The 20,713-nt window shown below is 37.3% G+C and overlaps 1 protein-coding gene across 2 annotated transcripts in view; it reads left to right on the top strand.

The window, feature by feature from the left end:
• SH3BGR (SH3 domain binding glutamate rich protein) overlaps positions 1-20,116 on the top strand; it is a 30,649-nt gene extending 10,533 nt beyond the window's left edge. Inside the window, exons 2-7 of one of the 2 annotated variants that reach the window (XM_070944299.1) lie at positions 1,300-1,485; positions 2,030-2,110; positions 4,129-4,203; positions 8,255-8,365; positions 16,357-16,488; positions 17,823-20,116. In XM_070944299.1, the coding sequence (XP_070800400.1) occupies positions 1,300-1,485; positions 2,030-2,110; positions 4,129-4,203; positions 8,255-8,365; positions 16,357-16,449 (546 nt within the window). In that variant the 3' untranslated portion in view covers positions 16,450-16,488; positions 17,823-20,116. The remainder of the gene's footprint in view (positions 1-1,299; positions 1,486-2,029; positions 2,111-4,128; positions 4,204-8,254; positions 8,366-16,356; positions 16,489-17,822) is intronic. The other variant, XM_070944300.1, reaches the window with a different exon arrangement.
• Positions 20,117-20,713: the final 597 nt, after the last annotated feature.

The following is a 20,713-nucleotide window of genomic DNA, read 5'->3' as shown; positions in this document are numbered from 1 at the left end:
GAAGTCTTCTCTTGATTGTTGACTTCGACACACATACCCTACCTCCTGGAGAGTGTTCTTGATCTGGCCAACTGTTGTGAAGGGTGTTTTCTTCACCAGGGAAAGAATTCTTCGGTCATCCACCACACTTGTTTTCCATGGTCTCCCAGGTCTTTTGGTGTTGCTGAGCTCACCGATGCATTCCTTCTTTTTGAGAATGTTTCAAACAGTTGTTTTGGCCACACCTAATGTTCTTGCTATCTCTCTGATGGGTTTGTTTTGTTTCTTCAGCCTAATGATGGCTTGCTTCACTGATAATGACAGCTCTGTGGATCTCATCTTGAGAGTTGACAGCAACAGATTCCAAATGCAAATAGCACACTTGAAATGAACTCTGGGCCTTTTATCTACACATTGTAATTGGGGTAATGAGGGAATATCATACACCAGGCCATGGAATAGCTGAGAAGTCAATTGTCCCATTACTTTTGGTCCCTTAACAAGTGGGAGGCACATATACAAACTGCTGTAAGTCCTACACCGTTCACCTGAGTTGGATGTACATACCCTCAAATTAAAGCTGATAGTCTGCAGTTAATGCACATTGTGTTTGTTTCATTCCAACTCCATTGTGGTGGTGTATAGAGCCAAAGATGTTAGAATTGTGTCGATGTCCCAATATTTCTGGACCTGACTGTATAAACAGCTTAATGATTAGAGACTAAAATACTTAAATTTAACATATTTTTTGTTATTTCACGGATAATTATTTAAATCTTGAGTTTCAAATTATGGTGGGAAGCCAATTAAAGCATTGACCCAATGTGTACTTGCTCTACTTTGAAAGGCAAATTCCATGTTGGAGATCATTGGGAAAATAAGCCATCAGTATAACAATATCAGTTTAGCCAGGATTCAGTCAGAACTTATCTTCATCCTGGCAGCCTCCTTTACAAGAACTAATCATGACTAATCTTGCTTAGTTTTTCTGAGATCAGCCAAGGTTGGCTAATGAAGCTACCTGCTTTGGACTTACCAGGTAATAGTACAATTCTAAACACAAATTGGCAGTAAGTTGAAATCAGTAAAATTTAATTATATATAATTGTGTTGTTTGCTAAAGAATCATCCATTATTAATAGTCACTCTTACTGTCTCACATTAGCATCTGCTCTGTCCTCAGCACAAGTAGTCTTTCTTTATGAGTTTCCCATTTAAATATTGAACTGCAGCTATAATTTGAATAAAGGATTGTGTTGTTATGCCTCCATTAAATTGAAATATGAAATAATCAATTCATTTTCTCTCTTAACTGATCAGATTAAAAAGAAACAGCAAGAAGTAGTAGGCTTTTTAGAGGCCAACAGAATTGACTTTAAGGAAATGGACATAGCCTGTGATGAAGACAATCGGAAATGGATGAGAGAAAATGTTCCAGGTGAAAAGAAGCCACAAAATGGGATTCCTCTCCCTCCCCAGATATTCAATGAGGAACAGTATTGTGGGGTAAGAAAAAAAAGTTTAATGTAGTGAAAGGGTAATGTGTTTAAGAAATGCACATACTTGCCTACTAAGTTTGTGAGAAAGAGATTTGTTGATCTAAATTAATTTAGGCTCACCAATACTACAATGCAGGATTGTATGCTAACAGTGAAAGACTATGCTAATATGTCAGTCAGATGGATAGTTAAACAAGTGACATTCCACAATCCTGTTTCATAGTTATTTTTCTTTGCTGTATTAGATTGGCTTTCCCAGGAAAAGCCAAAGGAAATCATTAAAACCATAAAAAAGCAAATGTTAAATCCTCCAGGGAAAGATTGAAGGCAAACAAGGTCCAGGCAGAAGAAGAACATTATGGCTTCAAAATCTAAGGGACTGGTTTGGTCAAAATTCAGCCACACTTTTTTGTGCAGCTATTGATAAAAATAGGATCGCCAACATGATCACCAATGTCCAATGACAGATATGGCACAACAAGAAGAAGAAGATTAGATTGTCTTAATTTGAAAAGCTAAGATCATGTTTATGTGCTTTGTTTCCTTTTTAGGATTTTGATTCTTTTTTCTATGCAAAAGAAGAAAATTATATTTATTCATTCCTAGGACTTGCTCCTCCACCAGGCTCAATGGTATGAATTTATCTTATGGATCTTATTTTTCTTTTGATTTGTCTTGTAAAATTGCTATGCTGTTTTCAAAAATATGAAGCTGCGGTTTCAGATAGCTGGAAGCCACTTTGTTCCACTGCATAGTCCAGCGAGCCCTACATCTCCCAGCTCGCTCGCTCTCTTTTAAAGTGTATGCATTAGACCAGGGCAGGCAATTTATAGGCCCTTTAGGTATTATTAAACCCTAAACTGATTGATCAACAGATATCTGAGAGTATAAACTAAGATCAAGAAACTAGAAAAATATCAAGAAATTTATGAAAAACCAAGTAGTTATTCCATTCCATAAGAAAATGTCCCCTCTCCCTGATACCTTAAAGCAGGAGTGGGGAATGATGGCCATTTTATGACTTGTGGACTTTAACTGCCAGAATTCCTGGGAGCCATGGCTGGCTCAGGAATTCTGGGAGTTAAAGTCCACAAGTCTCATAAAAAGGCCATAGTTCCCCACCTCTGCCTTAAAGGAAAGTAGCATTGACATGTTGTAAGATTATGAAAGGAAGTGAGGGGAAAAGAAAGAGAAAAAGAGTTGGATGGAATATACTGTATTTCCTGATAATCTTTCACCACACTTATGTGCTAAATTAAATTCTCAGAAATTTTCTTTCCCCCCTCTAATGCAATTAATGTAATTTGAAACACAGTGATTATATGTGACAGCTACACATCCTTCAAGGGTAGACTGTCACTTCTGCTGTCAGAATCTTTTCTTGAGGACAATTAATGCATATAGTAGATGCAATTCTACACTTCTATGTAGGGGATTTATATTATATTATATTAATTATATTATATTATATTATATTATATTATATTATATTATATTATATTATATTATATTATATTATTAATTATATTATATTATTATATTATTTTTTATTATAATATATTAACCTCTACTAAGGGGATAATAAAGGGAAAACAATATTACTTTTCTTTTAAATCAAACAGCAGGAATGCTAAAAACAACTTAAAATCTTTATCATTGAAAAGAAATATGTTATTTTTGAATAAATATCAATGTAGCTATAATGAAAATTTAATTTTTGTGCAGGACAAACTATTCTCTTACATTTGAAAAAGAGTTTTTCATGCAGCTTGCCTCTCAAAACTTATTTCTTAATCCTAATGAATATAACATTTCTGCACTAGTCTGCATTTGGAATTTCCCTGACTAGTCAAAAGTAGAGATACGGTATTGTAATATTGCATTGTTTTTAAAAATGGTATGCCTACTCAAGGTGTTTTACTAGCACAGTTACTAGTAAATGATGATGACATTATAAAAATGTACATTCTGTAGAAATAGTCAAAATACTTTACATCTCAAAGGGCAGATTGTCTACTGAGAATAGTTTAATTTAAGGGGTGCAGGTAGCCTGCATCATACACTGCTCAACAGTTCTATCTTTCAAAAAAAATGAGCAACTGGCCTTGACTTCAATCTCCCCCCAAAATATCATCCATGGATTCCTGGCTAAATTCACATATTACACTAAGCAATAACATAGCTCGTTTGGGTTTGGATCAGAGTGGTGTATAAACCTAATCATTGCTATTTGCAAACCATCATTCATACCTTAGGTGCAAGTATGAATCCAGCCACTCTCTGTCCTTAGCATCTGTTGCCTGAGGCAATATCCTTATTCGATCCAATGAAGTCTATATAAGGATTATCATAACCAAAGAAGTGCATTACCTATCAATGAAGGATGAGATAATGCTTCAGTGTTTTCTATAAGCTATTCTATGTCTTCTATTTGTTTTGATGTTGTGTATTCCAGAAATTCAGATAATAAACAGCAAAAGTTTAGAGAATCAGTAATTGCTCTGGTTTCTGCTGCATTTTTAAGGCATAAGAATGCAACTATATATGCTATCTATCACTGTAGTGCATTCAGGCCACAAAACTGCCTGGCTCACTTACTTGTACCTAGTTTCAAGAAGATTTCAAATATTATTTGTATCCTTTTGCACAGGAAGGGAGGATTACAGAGGAGGTACTGACTGTGCCAAATGGGGATATTTCTGGAGAAGAGATCAAAATTGCGGAGGCAATATATTTTTTACTTTTCTATAGCAAAAAATATTTAAACTTCTCTGTATATGCATGCACGTCTGTGGTGAATTTAGTTTCAAACCACCAGAATTCTTAAGTCATAGGTTTTATCTGCCTGTTATCTACAAAGGCTATTATGGTCGCAAAGATGTGAAAGATCCGTTCCAGTCGGGCTTCAGGCCTGGGTATAGCACGGAAACGGCATTGGTCGCATTGGTTGATGATCAATGGAGGGCTCAGGACGGGCTGTTCCTCTGTCCTGGTCCTATTAGATCTCTCAGTGGCTTTTGATACCATTGACCATGGTATCATGCTGCGCCGGTTGGAGGGGTTAGGGGTGGGGGGCACCATGTTACGGTCGTTCTCATTCCTTTCTGACCGTACGCAGTCTGTGTTGATGGGGGCAGAGGTCAACCCCGAGGCACCTAATTTGTGGGGTGCCGCAGGGGTTGGTCCTCTCGCCCCTCCTGTTCAACATTTATGTGAAGCCGCTGGGTGAGATCATCCGGGGCTTCGGGATGGATTTCCATCAGTACGCTGATGACACTCATTTCCACCCCGGACCACCCCAATGATGCCCTTGAAGTGATGACCCGGTGCCTGGAGGCCATATGGATCTGGATGGGGAGAAACAAGCTCAGGCTAAACCCGTCCAAGACCGAGTGGCTGTGGTTTCCGGCATCCCATCATAGTCAGTTGGCTCCATCACTGACTATAGGGGATAAGACCTTGCCCCCCTCAGAGGGGATTCGCAATTTGGGTGTCCTCCTGGATTCACAGCTGTCTTTAGAAGACCATCTGACGGCTGTGGCCAGGGGTACTTTTTATCAGGTTTGCCTGATCCGCCAGTTGCGTCCTTTTCTGGACCGAGACACCTATGCAGTTAACTGAAAAGCAGCAAATAGACTCTTTCCTGCAGACTGATAAACTTTATCGTGACAATTTTTGGTTTGATAGACAGAATCAATTTTCAAGGAAGGAAGTGACTGATTATATAAGCAGGATGAGTCGAAATGGAGGTTTCAAATTGAAGGAGATAACTTTTAGAAAAGAACGATTTCCAAAGATGCATCAGCCTCAAATCTATATTCAAAAATTTTCGAAAATAAAAGCAGGGGGAGGAGCAATGTTGAAGAAGAAAGTACTATTGAAGAAGAAGGACTGGAAAAATATAGAAAGAAAGGAAGAATTGAAGATTAGTATCTTTTGGGGAGGATTTTAATAATAAATTTGAAAAGTTTACTGAAATTAGTATTTTTTAAGTTTAAGTAAAAATGTTTAACTAAAAATGGATAGCTTTTTTAAAAAAATTATCGAGGTATTAAAATGCTTAACTTTAAACTTAATTGATAACTTTCTGAAAGTTTTGAAATTGATATTTTGAAGAATGAACTCAAGAGTTAGAAATAATTTAACTCAATGGATTATTAGTATTTTTAAGATTATATGGATAGCCTTTTGGAGGAAGGGGAAAAAGAAAAAAAAGAAAAAAGAGTTTTGAAACATATCTTGAAGAATGTCTTATTAAAGGTATTAAGAGATTTTAAAGGTTTAACTTAAAATAATATTTTTTTCTTTTCTTTTAAAAAGATATGCTTTAAAGAAAGTTTTAAAATGTTTAATTTAGAATTTTAAAAGGGGAGGCTGATGAATAATTTTTAAAAGAGGAGTTAGAGTGTGAGGGAGTTTTGAATTTTGTAGTAAGTTAGTATATTTTAGCTTATGCTTGTTTAATGTTACACCCTGTTTTTGCTCTGGGAAGTCGGGGTGGGGGAGGGGAGAGGGAGTTGAAGGTTGTTGGGGATAAAATTGTTGTTTAATTTTTAATAAAACTAAAAGATAGATAAATGTATTAATAGAGAAGTAAGAAATGTGGGGGAAATGTCATAATAAAGGAAATGATAATATTAAGATATGATAAATATTGGAGGAGTAAAAAGAAGATACAAAAGATGTATTCAGAAGATATATTGAATGATTGATTATGTATTGTTTGTTTGTTTATAAAATAAAAACTTTTAATGAGAAAAAAAAAAGGTGTTGGTTGCCACCTGTAAAGCGCTCCACGGCATAGGACCTGGATATTTACGAGACTGCCTTCTGCCTCCGATAGCCTCCCATCGACCAGTACGCTCCCACAGAGAGAGTCTCCTCAGGGTGCCGTCGGTTAGACAGTGTTGACTGGCGACCCCCAGGGGGAGAGCCTTCTCTGTGGGGGCACCTGCCCTCTGGAACAAGCTGCCCTTGAGATTCGTCGGATTTCCGACCTCCGTACTTTCGCCGCACCCTTAAAACACTATTATTCCATCAAGCAGGGCTGGCCTAAAATTTTATGGGAACGGGTTATTTTATTTTAGATGATTGGCCAAACTATTTAATAATTTTAAATTGTTTTTAACTTTTATATTGTTGGTTTTTATTTTGGCTGTACACCGCCCTGAGTCCTTCGGGAGAAGGGCGGTATACAAATTTAATAAGAAAGAAAGAGAAAGAAAGAAAGAAAGAAAGAAAGAAAAAGAAAGAAAGAAAGAAAGAAAGAAAGAAAGAAAGAAAGAAAGAAAGAAAGAAAGAAAGAAAGAAAGAAAGATAGATAGATAGATACCTGGTTGCCAGTGAAATTCTTCAACTTGCATGCAGAGGTATAGGATACTTATGTATATTGCAGAACTGGGGTGGTGTTCTTGTTCTGTCCCCGTCACACACGCGCACCAGCAGTCGACCAAGAGTTAAAATAAACCAGCAGACAAGAATTTCCTTTGATAGCAGAATTGGCAGCAACCCAGTGGCTGCTTGCCAAAAGTTTTTACTTACAAAGGGAGGTTTATCTCCTCCGAAAACATCAAAGTAAGTCCACAAAAGCCAAAGAATAGTCAAGTCCAGTCCAAGAATCCATCCAAGCAGAGCATATAACAAAGTTCCAGAGATGCAGAATGACTTGCTAGCTTTCAGTTTTGTCCTTCACAAAGCCTGAATGGCCACCACACCCCCTTTTATCCCCTGAGGGGTGTGGTCCAGTGACTCAGTTTAATCTCTGGCATACCTCCTTCTCTGCTGCGCACGCTTGTCTTTCCGACACTGTCAGGGATCCAGCCAAGACTTATCTCCGTCGCTGTCTAACTGCGGCTGCTCAGAAGTGCCTGGCTCCTGGCCTATCTCTTCTCCTTTGGAAGACACCTGAGGCATTGCCAGAGAGGAGGGTCCTGGAGAGGGAGGCTTTGCCAACTCCTTTCCTTCACTTTCGGAGTATTCTCCCTCCAATAAGACGGGCTTGGGGGTCGGAGTCACAACAGTTCTAATCTCAGATTAAGCATAGAACTTTGAATAAGAATAGAACGGAACAGAATACTTTATTGGTCAAATGTAATCGGACACACAAGGAATTTGTCTTCAGCGCAAAAGCTCACAGTGTACATATAGTTATACTTATGAGCAGTTCTAGGCAGGCCAGATGCCAGACCAGTGGAGATCCAAATCACAACTACAATTTCATACTCAGGTTTTCAAGTTAAGTGTGGGAAGTCAGAAGACACAGCTAGCTCACGAGTGCAATATCAAGGGTGGGTGAAAAGCATGCTCCCAGATCTGCCAATATATTTGTGTGGCCTATTCATCAGCAAGACATGAATAAGGCTTCTGTTTGAGCCTGACAGCTCTCCAGGATGAGTCAGAATGCTGCTTCAAATATAATGTGCTCCCATTATGTGAACAGAAAAATATGAGTTTGCAGACCTAACTATATTAAACTTGAAATAGCATGCCGGATTGAATCACAAAAATAGCCATATTAATCTATGAATGTGTATGTCTAACCAATGTAATATGAAAGAGTATGCAAACTCAGAACATAAAGGTAGATATCACTCAATTATGCCTTTAAAAATTCAAGTGACCAAATCAGATTATTTAAAATCATTATAAGGATCATCATTGAGTCATGTGATTCCAGTTCCATAAGGTTTATTAGAGATAAGAATTGAGAAATTCATTCAAATTGCTTATTTAGTCTTTTTGCTCTAAGTTTCTAATATTACTCATGTTCTTGCCAGGAGACTGAAAAATGTTCAGTTACTGAAGAAAATGAGATACAAGCAGAAGATGAGGTTGGGGCCCCGCCTGAGACTGAGGGTGAAGCTGAGGCTGAGACTACTGAAGCACAGGTTATTTTCTTTCTTTTGTAGTTTTATTCAAAACTTTTCTCATTCAATTTTATTCCTCTACATTTTGCGCAGGAAGGGAGTCTTTGAATATTTATAAATGTGACCTGCAGCAAGATGGCTGCTGCAGAATTCAGTCTGTCCATTTTCTCTCCCTACTTGTTTGCCCTCAGCATTCCTATACTCATGCACCAGAAACTGATTTTGGTGGTTCAGCTCCCCTTTCTTCTAAATAAATATTTTCTAAATGTTGGCTTTCCACTAAACCTGCTGATACCTGGCTGTTCTTTTTTTTTTTTTTATTGAAAAAGTTTTCAAATACAAGTTTTTCCCCCTTTCCCCCCCCCTCTTCCCTAACCCCCCCCTCACCACCCATCCCCCCCTGTGACTTCTTCTTCACAACAATAAGCTAATTCATAATTAATTACATAATATTTTACCATGCCCTTACTCACTCCTCAAAGTACTGACCCTTAGCATAATATTCTTATAACTCCGCTTTTCGCAATAATCTACCCTTTTTCTCCTCCCCCAAACTTATAAAATATTATTATTATTACAACAACATAACCTTTAATCTTTTATATATATTAATATAACATTTCAAAGCAGCCTTCTCCCTACATCCAAATTTAACATTTATTCAGTTCTATCCAATTCTTCCACTCCCCAAAATATATGACTTAAAAATCCTTTTTCTTAAACTAATCAATCACTAAACTAGCCTATTTCAACCCAGTTTCCTGCAAGATTACCATACACTACAATTCTAAATATAATCCACTGCCCACTCTGCTAAAATATACATATGTCTATATATACATTCCATTTTATAAAAAGAGAAAAGACAATAACTTTAAATTTATAATTCATTTAGTATCTTCTTTGATGTCTTTCCACTAGATTGTTAAATCCATCATCCATAATAGGGTAACATAGCATCCTGGTGCAACAGTTTATTCAAAATCTTCAGTCATCTTCTGCCCCCATCAATAATGAATATCCTCATGTATATATAAAAGTAAAAACAACCACCCGAGTGACCTTATAATTATATTCCATATAGTTGTAATTGTGGTTTTCATCAGGATTATAAATTCCCATCATCTTAGTGGGTAACAGCCAGATCTTCTGCATGCCCCAGCATGACTCTCTTGCCTTGTAACTCAAAATAGTTATAATATATTTATCGGTAAAAGAAATCCAAAATAGATAGTTCAAATCCAACAATGTAAGGCTCTTTCCACATCCCAATATCACGGCATTGCAGAGATCTGCCACTTTCCTCAAGATAGTATTAAACGATAATTCGCCTCCAATATCTTTTCACATATTCATTTATTTTTTAAAATCCCTGGCTTCACTGTTGCTTGGTTTAGAAACTACTATTTCTACAAGATCTGTTTCTTTTCTTTTTCTTTTGCGGGTTGCATTTCCATCCAGGTTTCCCTCCTATAAATTGTGTATCAGCTGATCGGTTGTCATTCTGCTTTGTAAATTGATCTTGTTGGTTTTGTTTTATTATCTCATATGTCTTTTCCATCACTTGTATATCAACTGGTTGATTTACGCACTTGTCTGTAACTTGATAATTCATCACATTAGAATCAGATGACACTGCTCTCAAATTTATAGACAGTCCAGCTGGGGTATCCAAGGAATCCGAAGACAGTTTATCTACCACAGCCTCTGTAATTTGATGTTTTCCCTTTATTTCCAGCTCCTTTTGCTTGTCCTGTGTTATGCCTAAAGATGTTAAATTTATTTTTAAAATTTTTTGATAAAATTCTTCCGCTTTTTCAACAGTATTCAGTTGGTATCTTACTCCTTGGTATCTCAATATTAAACCAACTGGGACGTCCCACCTAAATAAAATATTCCTTTTTTTTAACTCATTCACTAGAAAACCAAATTTCTTCCTCTCCATTAACATCTTGGGCGGGAGTTCCTTAAAAATCCAAATCTTTCTTCCACGAAATTGCAAAGTAGAATTATAAGAATTCTGCACAATATTATTTCTAATTTCTTTGTCTGTAAAGTAAATCACCACATCTCTAGGCAGTTGCCTTTGTTTTGCCAACCAGGAGTTTATTCTATAAATTCTGTCAATCCTGCAAAACACTTCATCAGGTTGAACCTTTAAAATCCCAGCCAGAATTTCAGAAGATATCTTCCTTAAATCATCTCTGTCATTTTCCTGCAGACCTCTCAGTCTAATTGCATATTCTGTAAAATTGTGTTGAATCATTAAAACTTCTCTTTCAATCCTTTGTTGTACATTTTCTTCACTACCAGTCTTTTGATCAGCCTCCATTTTAAGTTTGTCTTCTGAACTATTATCCTGAGTGTTTGCCAAGTCCTTTTTAATTTTTTGGATCTTGTCATCCAAATTCTCCTCAGTTTCTTTCATTTTAGACTCTAATAATTTAGTATTTGCATCCAACTGAATCACAAAGTCTGCTAAGCCATTAGCTGTTTTTAAAATCTTTCGATCCAAAAAGCCAAACTTAGATTTCACCATTTCACCAATTTCTTTGATTTCCAACTTAAATTTTTCAAGTTGCTGATTCACAATCTCATCCCTTCTTACAATCTCCTCAAGAAGAAATTCTATTATATTAAAGTCAGGTTTCTGAGACTGGAGAGTTAAAACTTGTTGATGTAATTTATTAATGGGGGAATCCCCCCCCACTGCCTGTTTGTCTAGCTTTATAAGTCTCAGTGCCATTTTTCCACGCAGACAAAATTTACTGGAAAAGAGAAAAAAAAAACTTTTTTCCAACCAAGATCAATATCAGATCCCCAAGGAAAAAAAAAGGAAAAAAAAAACAGAAGTGAGAGTGAGGTTTGCCTTCAGTTACAGCCAAAAGTATTCATTCCGCTACTTTGTAATTGAAAACGGAAGGAGTTTCCCTTTCAGCCTCTCTTCAAGCCGCAGCAGCAATCGCCATTTTAAAAAACTTTTTTCCTTTCACTTCACTTCTTAGGCAAAATAGAATAAAAAGAATACTTGCGCTTCAGGGTCAGAGGTCCAGCTCATATCTTCTTTAATTAATTTATTTGACAGATTTACAGGCTTGCTTTTGCCTCCTAGCTCTGCGTGTAGCAGAGATTTCCCAGAGCCCGGAGCATCGGCTGGGGATACGGGGAGTCTCTTCCGCTCCCTCCCAAAAGTAAATAAAAAACTTTTGGGATTAGGCAGAGGACTCTACCCACCCCAGCCGGCTCTATCTCCGTTTCCTAATGGAAACGGAGTTTTTTCGAGCCACCATTCCGCTGAAAAAGGCGGCTCTAACAGGCAGTGGGTTCGACGATCCCAAAGGAGCGTCCAGCGGGGACAAGCAGCAAACCGGAAGTCCGATACCTGGCTGTTCTTCATGTGTGGTGTTACTTAACTCCATATGCTATTACAGAGGTAGTCTTCAGCTTGCAACCACAATTGGGACCTGAATTTTTGTTGCTAAGCAAGGCAGTTGTTAAGTGACACCCAATTTTGCAACCTTTTCTGCTATGGTTATTAAGTGAATCACTGAAGTTGTTAAGTGAATCATGCAGTTGTTAAGTGTACCTGGCTTCCCCCCATTGACTTTGCTTGTTGGAAACCAGGTGAGAAGATCACAAATGGTGATTACATGATCCATGGATGCTGCAACTTTTGAAAATGCATGCTAGTTGTCAAGCACCCAAATTTTGATCATGTGACCGTGAGGATGCTGCAATAGTCATAAGTGTGAGGACCAGTTTTAAGTTACTTAAAACTGTTTTAAAGCTGTTTTAACTTTAAAGAATTGCTAAACAAACAATTGTAAATTGAAGATTACCTGGATTAAGAGCCCAACTAGAGTTAATATATCTTCTTTTGCACAATTTTCATTTCAACCAAGCACAGTTAGATAGCCTTGTTTGGATTCAGCAGAATGCATGAGAATTTGAGGCAGCTCCAAGTTTTTTTGTGTACCAAATTCACATTTTTGTGACCCTTGGAATCCTCTTTGAATATATTTCTTAAAAACTGGAAGTACAATGTCCTGCAATTTTGAAATTTAAACCCTAAAACAGATATAAAATTGTTAAAAAGAAATCTGCTTCACCCACAGGTGAAGTCTCCTTCAGGATTCTCCCAAAAATCAAGTGTTTTTTGGACTTTGCTCTTCATGACTTCAATGCATGCAGTTGGGAGATGCAATATGAAACTGTACCTTATCATACACAGTCCCATTCCTTACATAATTCCAAGTCTCATATGTCCAGACAAATGACTGATAAGGGCTGATAAGTAATCATTCCTTCTGGAGCAGTGGTTCTCAACTTTCCTAATGCCGCGACCCTTTAATACAGTTCCTCATGTTGGGATGACCCCCAACCAGGGGTGGGTTCTAAATTTTTTTACTACCGGTTCTGTGGGCGTGGCTTATTTTGTGGGTGTGGCTTGGAGGTCATGTGACTGGGTGGGCGTGGCTAGTTGGTCATGTGACCGGGTGGCCATGGCTATGTGTATAGGGACTACTCAGAGGGCTGAAAAAAGTCATTTCTGACAGGTCCTCGCACTTTTGACTGGTCCTCACACTTATGACCATTCTCACATTTATGCCCGTGCAGCATTCTTAACAACCATGTCACTCATTTCACAACTGCTTCTCTTCACCATGGTGACAAGATAGGGCAAAAACGTAAAATGTGAGTCGTAAGTTCGAGGACTGGTCAAAAGTGCAAGGACCAGTCAGAAATAACTTTTTCAGCCCTCTGAGTAGTCCATATGCATAAAAGGATACAGCAATAGAGAGGGATGAAGGAAGGGAAGGGAAATTAGAGTAGGAGGGAGGGTAAGAGAGGGATGAAGAGAGGAGGAGAAGGAGAAAGGAAGAGGAAGTAGGGAGGAGAAGAAGAGGGGGAGGAAGAGAAAGTAAGAAGGAAAGAAAAGAAAAGAGAGAGGTGGTAGGTTTGAGGAGAAAGATTGCTGTACAATAAAAAAGATGAAAGGGAAGAAAGCCAGCTCCAAACAAATATAAAGATATTAAGATAAAGAATGAATTGTTAAACTTTAAAGAATAAAAGAGAACAAATATGAATAAATAGCAATAATTAGAAACACACATACAAACATACAATGTATTTTCTTTGAACAGAGTATTTGTCGGTTCACAAATTTAAACAGTGTTTAGTCATTTCAATTAAATTTACAATTCCTATATTTCCTTTTTGCCATATTTATTCCTTATTTATTTTTGTAAAAAAACAATATTACCCTTCATCCTCACCTCTAATCTTAATCAAATTCAATTTTTCCCTTCTATATTATACCCCTTCCCATTGTCATCTATTTTTATATCCATCCTCACATTGGTTAATTATGTAATATTACAGTTTAATATAAATTCAACATTTTAATATAAATCAATTAGTTATATAACTACCTTTTTTGTATATTAATCAATATGAACATGAATATTCCAATTATTTCCATGCAATCCAATTTCTTACAAATCAATTAATTATATTTACCAATAATAATAAACCAAATAATTTCCCCCATATATTCCTCCAAGCCACAACTTAACCATTTCTGCTTTCAACACAATATACAATTAATAGTATCTCAATTATTACAATTCCCAAATAGAGCTTTTTTTCTTTTGTGTTTTAAAATCTTGAACTCTCCTCTTTTTCCCTAAATTTCCCATTGTTTGCACCTACCTTTTTTGGTGAGGAAAAAGAAAAGAAATCTGCCTAGCTAATTTTCCAACGTTGCAGCAACAGCAAAGCCAACAGCCTGCTTTACTTTCAGTTTCGTTTTTCAGCATAACTAGGGGGGAAAAAATCTCTCCAGCAAGCAGCAGAGCCCTGAGCAAAACAGCTGAGAGCAAATCAGCTGAGAGTAGGGAGCTGATCTAATCAAGGGCTAATTAGCCTATGCTGAAGCTCTGCGGGCCAATAAAATTACAAAAAAACACCGAACCATTTGTTAAATTGCTGGCTCGCCCGCCCCTCGCCCACCACTATTTATTGGCAATAAATAGTGGTGCGGAGGGGCGGTGCGAGCCAGCAATTTAACAAAGCCCCGCGGCAAGAATTTAAACAGTTTTTTTTCCTCTAGCCATTAGCTGGGACTCAGGAAGCAGCAATAGATTGGGAGTGGGCGGGGTAAGCGAACGGCCGGCGATCCAACAGAGCAGAGAGTGAGGGTGAGTGAAGGCGTGGGGGGGCGAGAGAGGGCTTTGGCGACCCCTGTGAAATGGCCGTTCGACCCCCAAAGGGGTCGCGACCCCCAGGTTGAGAACCGCTGTTCTGGAGGAACAAAAATAAGCCCCTTTATTGTAGATCTAAGTTGAAATTGGTTGCAGTGCAAGGAGCATGTTGCAACAAAAACAATAGTGTTCCTGGCATTGTTGCAGGCATAACATTTTTAAAAATCACATACCCTCTGTCCCTTATTTCCTTATGTTTAAATTCATTTCCAGTTTAACTCAAATTAAGCATTACATGACAGTTAACAAGACTGTTGTCAAGAATTGGCTTGGCAGAGTTACACTGTAAATACCAATATTGTTGCTGTTTCTCTTGCCTCTTCTATGTGCTAGTCCCCTATCAACCCAGCCTCTTTAAACCCTTATAGAAATCTGGGTAAACAAGTAAGCAACAGAAGTCCTGTGGCCCTTGATCTCCTTCCCCAGAAATGGTAATGGGGAAGCTTAGAAGCAGAACAAAACAAGAAGAAAGAGAAGGCTAAGATTTACAATATTTGGCACAGGATTAACCAAAACTCTGCCTAGATAAGCCAAATTTTGTGCCCTGTACATGCAGATGGAACCAATATTTAAACTTCATTCATACAGTATATCAGTGTCTTTTAACAAGAAGTGGAGAATAATAACCTGTCCCATAACTTCTGATTTCTTCTCCAGTTAGATGGTTGATTTTCAAACCTGTCTTTTCAACGAACTTTTTTTTTTTTTAAAGAAATCTGATGTTCACCAAATGCTGAATTCTGTAGCCAGTAACAAATCCTATGCTATGCAATTGGAGTGTTAATAAATATAGGTAATGCTGATGTTTTCACTGTGGTAATAAGAATAACATATATATCTCCATGGTAGTGTTTGTTGTCAGTTTTTGGCTTTCTTTTTAAATCTCTTTTTAAAAATAGTCTTTCATGGTCTGTTTCTTATTATTTATAATAATGTTTATTATTTATATAGCCACCCAACTCATGTCTATGTAAATCTATTTTAAATCTGTCTTGGGCCAAATTGTTTAATTCGGTTTTACTTTGCTTTTAAATTTTGTATTTATGTGTTTTATCTTGTGGCTGTTCATCACCCTGAGTCCTTCGGGAGTAGGGCGGTATATAAATCAAATAAAATGAAAATGAAATGAAATGAAATGTAGATAATCTATGTAGATCACTTGCTCTAATGTGTTCTAGAGCTATTCTTCCAACGTAGTAAGTATAACTCTATGCTGATGAGATTTCTTATGATTGCCTAGTTAAATAGTAAGGCATGAAAGTCAAAGGAGTTATTCTAAACAACTCTTTGTACTTAAGTGTATGCATAAATGTGTATAGACTACTGTAGAAAATTAAGTTGGTTGACTTTTTGTACTAAGAAAAATATCTGTGTTCTCATTTAATCAGTAGGATTGATTACTTACATCTTTATGCGTTTATGTAAAGAAACTTAAAATTCATAAAAATGCACAAGCATTTTTCTTAAAGTTTACATTTTTATTTAACAAAATGAAATTTGCTGGCAATACATTATAATCGCATATGATATACGCAATGTTCAAATGAAGGAATTCCTTCTTACTCACAATTTAGGTCAGTATTAGAGGCCAAGAGTACTAGACCTGATTACTTTTAAATCAATATGAACTTTGCATTGTAGCATAAGCCTCTTTTTTTGTTCCAAGAGAAAATATGCACATTTGACGTTACAGAAGTTTCTTTTAGCTCCATTGTTTGACTATTCTTCCATTATTTTGTGTAACTAAAGGAAGTAGAAGCAGCAGAAGAGGAAGAAGAGGAAAAAATGGAAGAAAAAGAAGGGGAAGGGGAAGAAGAAGAGGAAGAAGAAGAGGAATCTTAGTACATTTGTTTGCTACTTTTTCTTCAGCAGATGTTTCAGGTAAATAACAGAGTTGCGCAGTGGCCTCGAGGTGGAGCTCTCACCTCACAATCAGGAGGCTGTGAGTTCGATCCTAGGTAGAGGCAGATATTTCTCTCCCTGGGCACACGGAGAATATATCTGCTGAACAAATCTCCACATTGGCGACAGGAAGGGCATCCGGCCATTCTGCTAGCTCCATTTAGTTGCCCAGACTCCACCCCGCAAGGGATTATGGGATAGTTAAATGACGATGATGATGATGTTTTAGGTACATATAACAATAGCAATAGCACTTAGACTTATATCCCACCCCATAGTGCTTTACAACATTCTCTGGGTGGTTTAAGTATACTGCCCCCAACAATCTGGGTCCACATTTTACTTACCTCAGAAGGCTGGACGGCTGAGTTAACCTTCAGGCCCATCAGGATCAAACTCCTGGCTGTGGACAGAGTTTGCTTGCAAAACTGCATTCTAACTATTATGCCACCAGGGCTCAAATCATAAATATGCTGATAGCAATTGATTTCTGTTTCTGTGATACCCTAATTACCTCAATTTTCTTAATTGAAAAAGCAATCAAAAATACCTGTAAAATCTGAATAATTGCCATCATTCTTGTTTTAATAAAATCAAATAAAGAAAAATCATTTCCCAATTAAACAATGAGGGGTAGTTCTTGGCATTTCATCATCATCATTGCCTTCCTAAAGTTATTCCTACAGTGGCAGGGTCTGATTTTCATGTCTGCATTTATTGTGTCTTGCCATCTTTGCTTCGGTCTTCCACATGGGCACTATTTCTTGGCATTTAACTTATTATTAAGTTATTATTAAGCCATACATAATGCTTAGCTCACAAATAGTGCTATGATTGATTTTGGCTTAATGTGTATGGACCACTTACTGTGATTTTTACATCAAGGGTTACAGTTTAGCTATATATGAAAACAGATCACAATTGTTTGTCAAATAGTATTGAGGGTACTATTGAGAAAAATGCTGTTGAAAAGGAAAACTGGGAGTCCGGGAAAAAAACCCAGTTCAATTTTGTTTGAGAAGGATAGCCTTTTTGCAACTTTGCATCTTTGTGGATTGCTAACAAGCTTAGATAGAGCACAAAAAGAAACAGGGATAAACTAAGTTAACAAATCATAGTTTAAAAAGTCAGAATTGACAGCATCAATCTATGCCTTCCAGTTGGAGATTGGTTGCTAACAAAAACATGTTTTCTTGCTTAACCTGGAATCAGCTATTAAAAAGAGCAAAGGAACATATAAGCAAATTAATTCTAAATAATATTATCTCTGAACCATATTATTTTGTGTAACTTTGAATGTATTTTCACTATAGGAACTGGGAACTGACGATATCACTGCAGAGTGAAGACAACAATCACTTTCCCTCCACAAAAACATTACTGTTTTTCTACGCAACTCCAGATATCAGCACAGATATAATTTGAGACATTAAGCAGCTCCAAATGTGAACTTTCTACATAAATTTTGTTGCTTTGGTGTATATATACAGTTGTTTCTGCTATTCTGCCTTGGAGTCCAGTGGGGCTTCAGATCTTGATGATCAACAAGCATTATGAGATTGGCTTTAGGATATGTGGTTCCTCTGAGCAGGGATTAGTTCAGACTCCATATTGGTTTCCTGAAAGGTACATACTAGAATGGCCAGGCCGTTCTCCAGTGGAAAACCCCAAAGAATGTTTTCAATGTATGTGCCACATTTTGCTGATCTCTTAAATAGCCGTATAATATACAGCAACTGAAATAAACCCATTTCATGCCAATGGTCTGCTTGTGCTTGTACAAGCATTCATTTGTCAATGTCAGTCACAAAATTAGACAACTAAAAATCATTATTTTTTTCTTCCCTTACAAAAAGTATTATGTGGTAATCTTTACTTCCCCTTCTATTTTTTTTGCCAGTTTTACACTAACTTACATTTTCTTATTATAATTCCACTTTTAATAGAGGCAGGCCTTTTCAAAAGATACTAATCACTGTATCAGTGTAAGTGAATAAGCTGGAATATTAGGCTTCCATTCTATTAATGACATATCATATATATAAGCTCAAAAAATCTGAAGATAATTGATGGAGAACCAAACCGTCTAACCCATTCTCTTGCAATCCTTGATTTGCTTTGAGGGAAGCTATGGACATTAATGGAAAACCCATTGGTAAATAAACTAGTAATAACACCATAAATAAATTAATTGCAAACCCCCCCTCCCCCAGCACTATGCGATTACAATAAGGATGGGCATAGGAAAAGTAATCAAATATTTGATTTTTGCAATTTAGTGACTTTAGTCACATCAGATGAGGCGCCGGGAGGATCAAAATAGAAAGTATGCTGGAGATCCATAGACTCTTGTTAATTTTAATAACACACTATTAATTAGTATAGTGCTAAAGGGACCTTAAATTGAGCTTGTCTCCTGATGAACATATGTAGTTTTCTTGATAGTGTTATGGAAATAATTTGCCACTGTTTTCTTCTGGGATGATTTTTCCACTTTCCAATCTAGCCTATCTCTGAAATACTCTTATGTAGCTAGCTATTCAGGTGCTAGTTAGACTAACCTCACTTGCCTTCTAAGATCTTCCTCCAGCAGGGTAATGGTCAAAGTATTGGAATTAGGCTAGGGAGACTCAAGTTCAAGTTCCTGATTAGCCCATTTCTCAGGCTAGGAATTTCTCACAAAGTTACTGTAAGGATGAAATTAGGGGAGACTAGTTAAATATTTAATACTCATCACAACAAAGGACTTGGGGTGCTCCTTTGGTTGAAGGTTAATTGGAAATGAGAAAGAAAAGGGTTAGAAATATTATTTCCCCATATAGTCATTCTATTTGAATTATGCCTTGTAATTTGGGAGTGATTGGGGGAGGGGAAAAGAAGTTGAAAATGAAAAAGTAAAAAAAGAAAGAGGTAGCCCTCCCAAATCCGTGTGCTGCATTACTTATCTTGATTTTGCTTACTGATTTGAGGATAAGTGAAAAGAAATAGAGCAGCAACATACTGTAATGAACTCTCCATGTAGTTTCTCTTTTAGCCATTGGGAGTCATTGTAGTCATCGGGACATACCCAGAATGTATAATTTCCCTAGCAAAAGAATCTTATTAGATTGAAAGCAATCAGAACTGCTGCTGTTTACATCAGGAGCTGAATAAGCACAATTATTCTAACGTCTATACACTCTCTGTAATTAGCTTAATAAATTGTTGAAAAAATGTGAAGGAATATTGAAATTGCTGTAGGACTGCTTATATACATTAAGGGTGCAGGAACTGTTGTTGCCCCAATGTTGGTGAATTGCAGCTGCCATTAGCCATGCTGGCTGGAGCTGTTGGAGTCGTAGTTCATCAACATCTGGAGACCTATAGATTTCCACTCTGCTAGAGACACAGTTTTAGGGTTTTACCTATTAAACTTCAAATACATCACCTACCCACCAATCAACTTCTAAACTAGTCTCTTTCTGGAGGGATGTGCATTAGCCTGTTTTTGAGTGAAGGTTTAATTAGCAAGCCCATTACCTGTAATGATTGCACCTTATGTTACTTATTTATCCCCCTCCCCTTTGTATCATGTAAAAGCTGCTAGAAATCTCAGTGTACTTAAAAAGAATTTTTCTATCCATCTGCCTCTGTTTTTGTTTATTTCATATGTCAGATTTGTGAAAGAAAAATATTAAGGGGATTTTTCTAATGGAAAGCACTAAATTTAATTTCCAATTTATATACCGCCCTTCTCCCTGAGGACTCAGGGTGGTGTACAGCCAAGATAAGAACATAGAATACAAATATTAAAAACAGTTAAAAATATATAAATTTGGCCCAAAAGTTAAGAAATCACAAACTGATTAAAAGAATTTAAAAATTTCTTCTTAAGCCAGCCCGGCTTGCTGGAAAAGATGGGTTTTAAGGGCACGACAGAAGGCATTGAGGTCATGGATTCTCCTTATCTCAGGGGGCAACTGATTCCAGAGGGTAGGAGCCCCTACAGAGAAGGCCCTCCCCCTGGGGGTCACCAGCCTATATTGTTTGGCTGATGGCACCCTGAGGAAGCCCTCTCTGTGGGAGCGCACGGGTTGATGGGAGGTCGTCGGTAGCAGCAGGCAGTCTCGCAGATAGCTAGGCCCTATGCCATGGAGCGCTTTAAAGGTGATAACCAACACCTTGAAGCGCACCCGGAAGACCACCGGGAGCCAGTGCAGCTCGC

Source organism: Pituophis catenifer, unplaced genomic scaffold (assembly GCF_029215685.1).
Source record: "Pituophis catenifer annectens isolate HBS135680 unplaced genomic scaffold, rPitCat1.0.hap2 SCAF_4, whole genome shotgun sequence".
Lineage (NCBI taxonomy): Eukaryota > Metazoa > Chordata > Lepidosauria > Squamata > Colubridae > Pituophis > Pituophis catenifer.
This window is presented reverse-complemented; position numbering and strand designations above follow the sequence as displayed.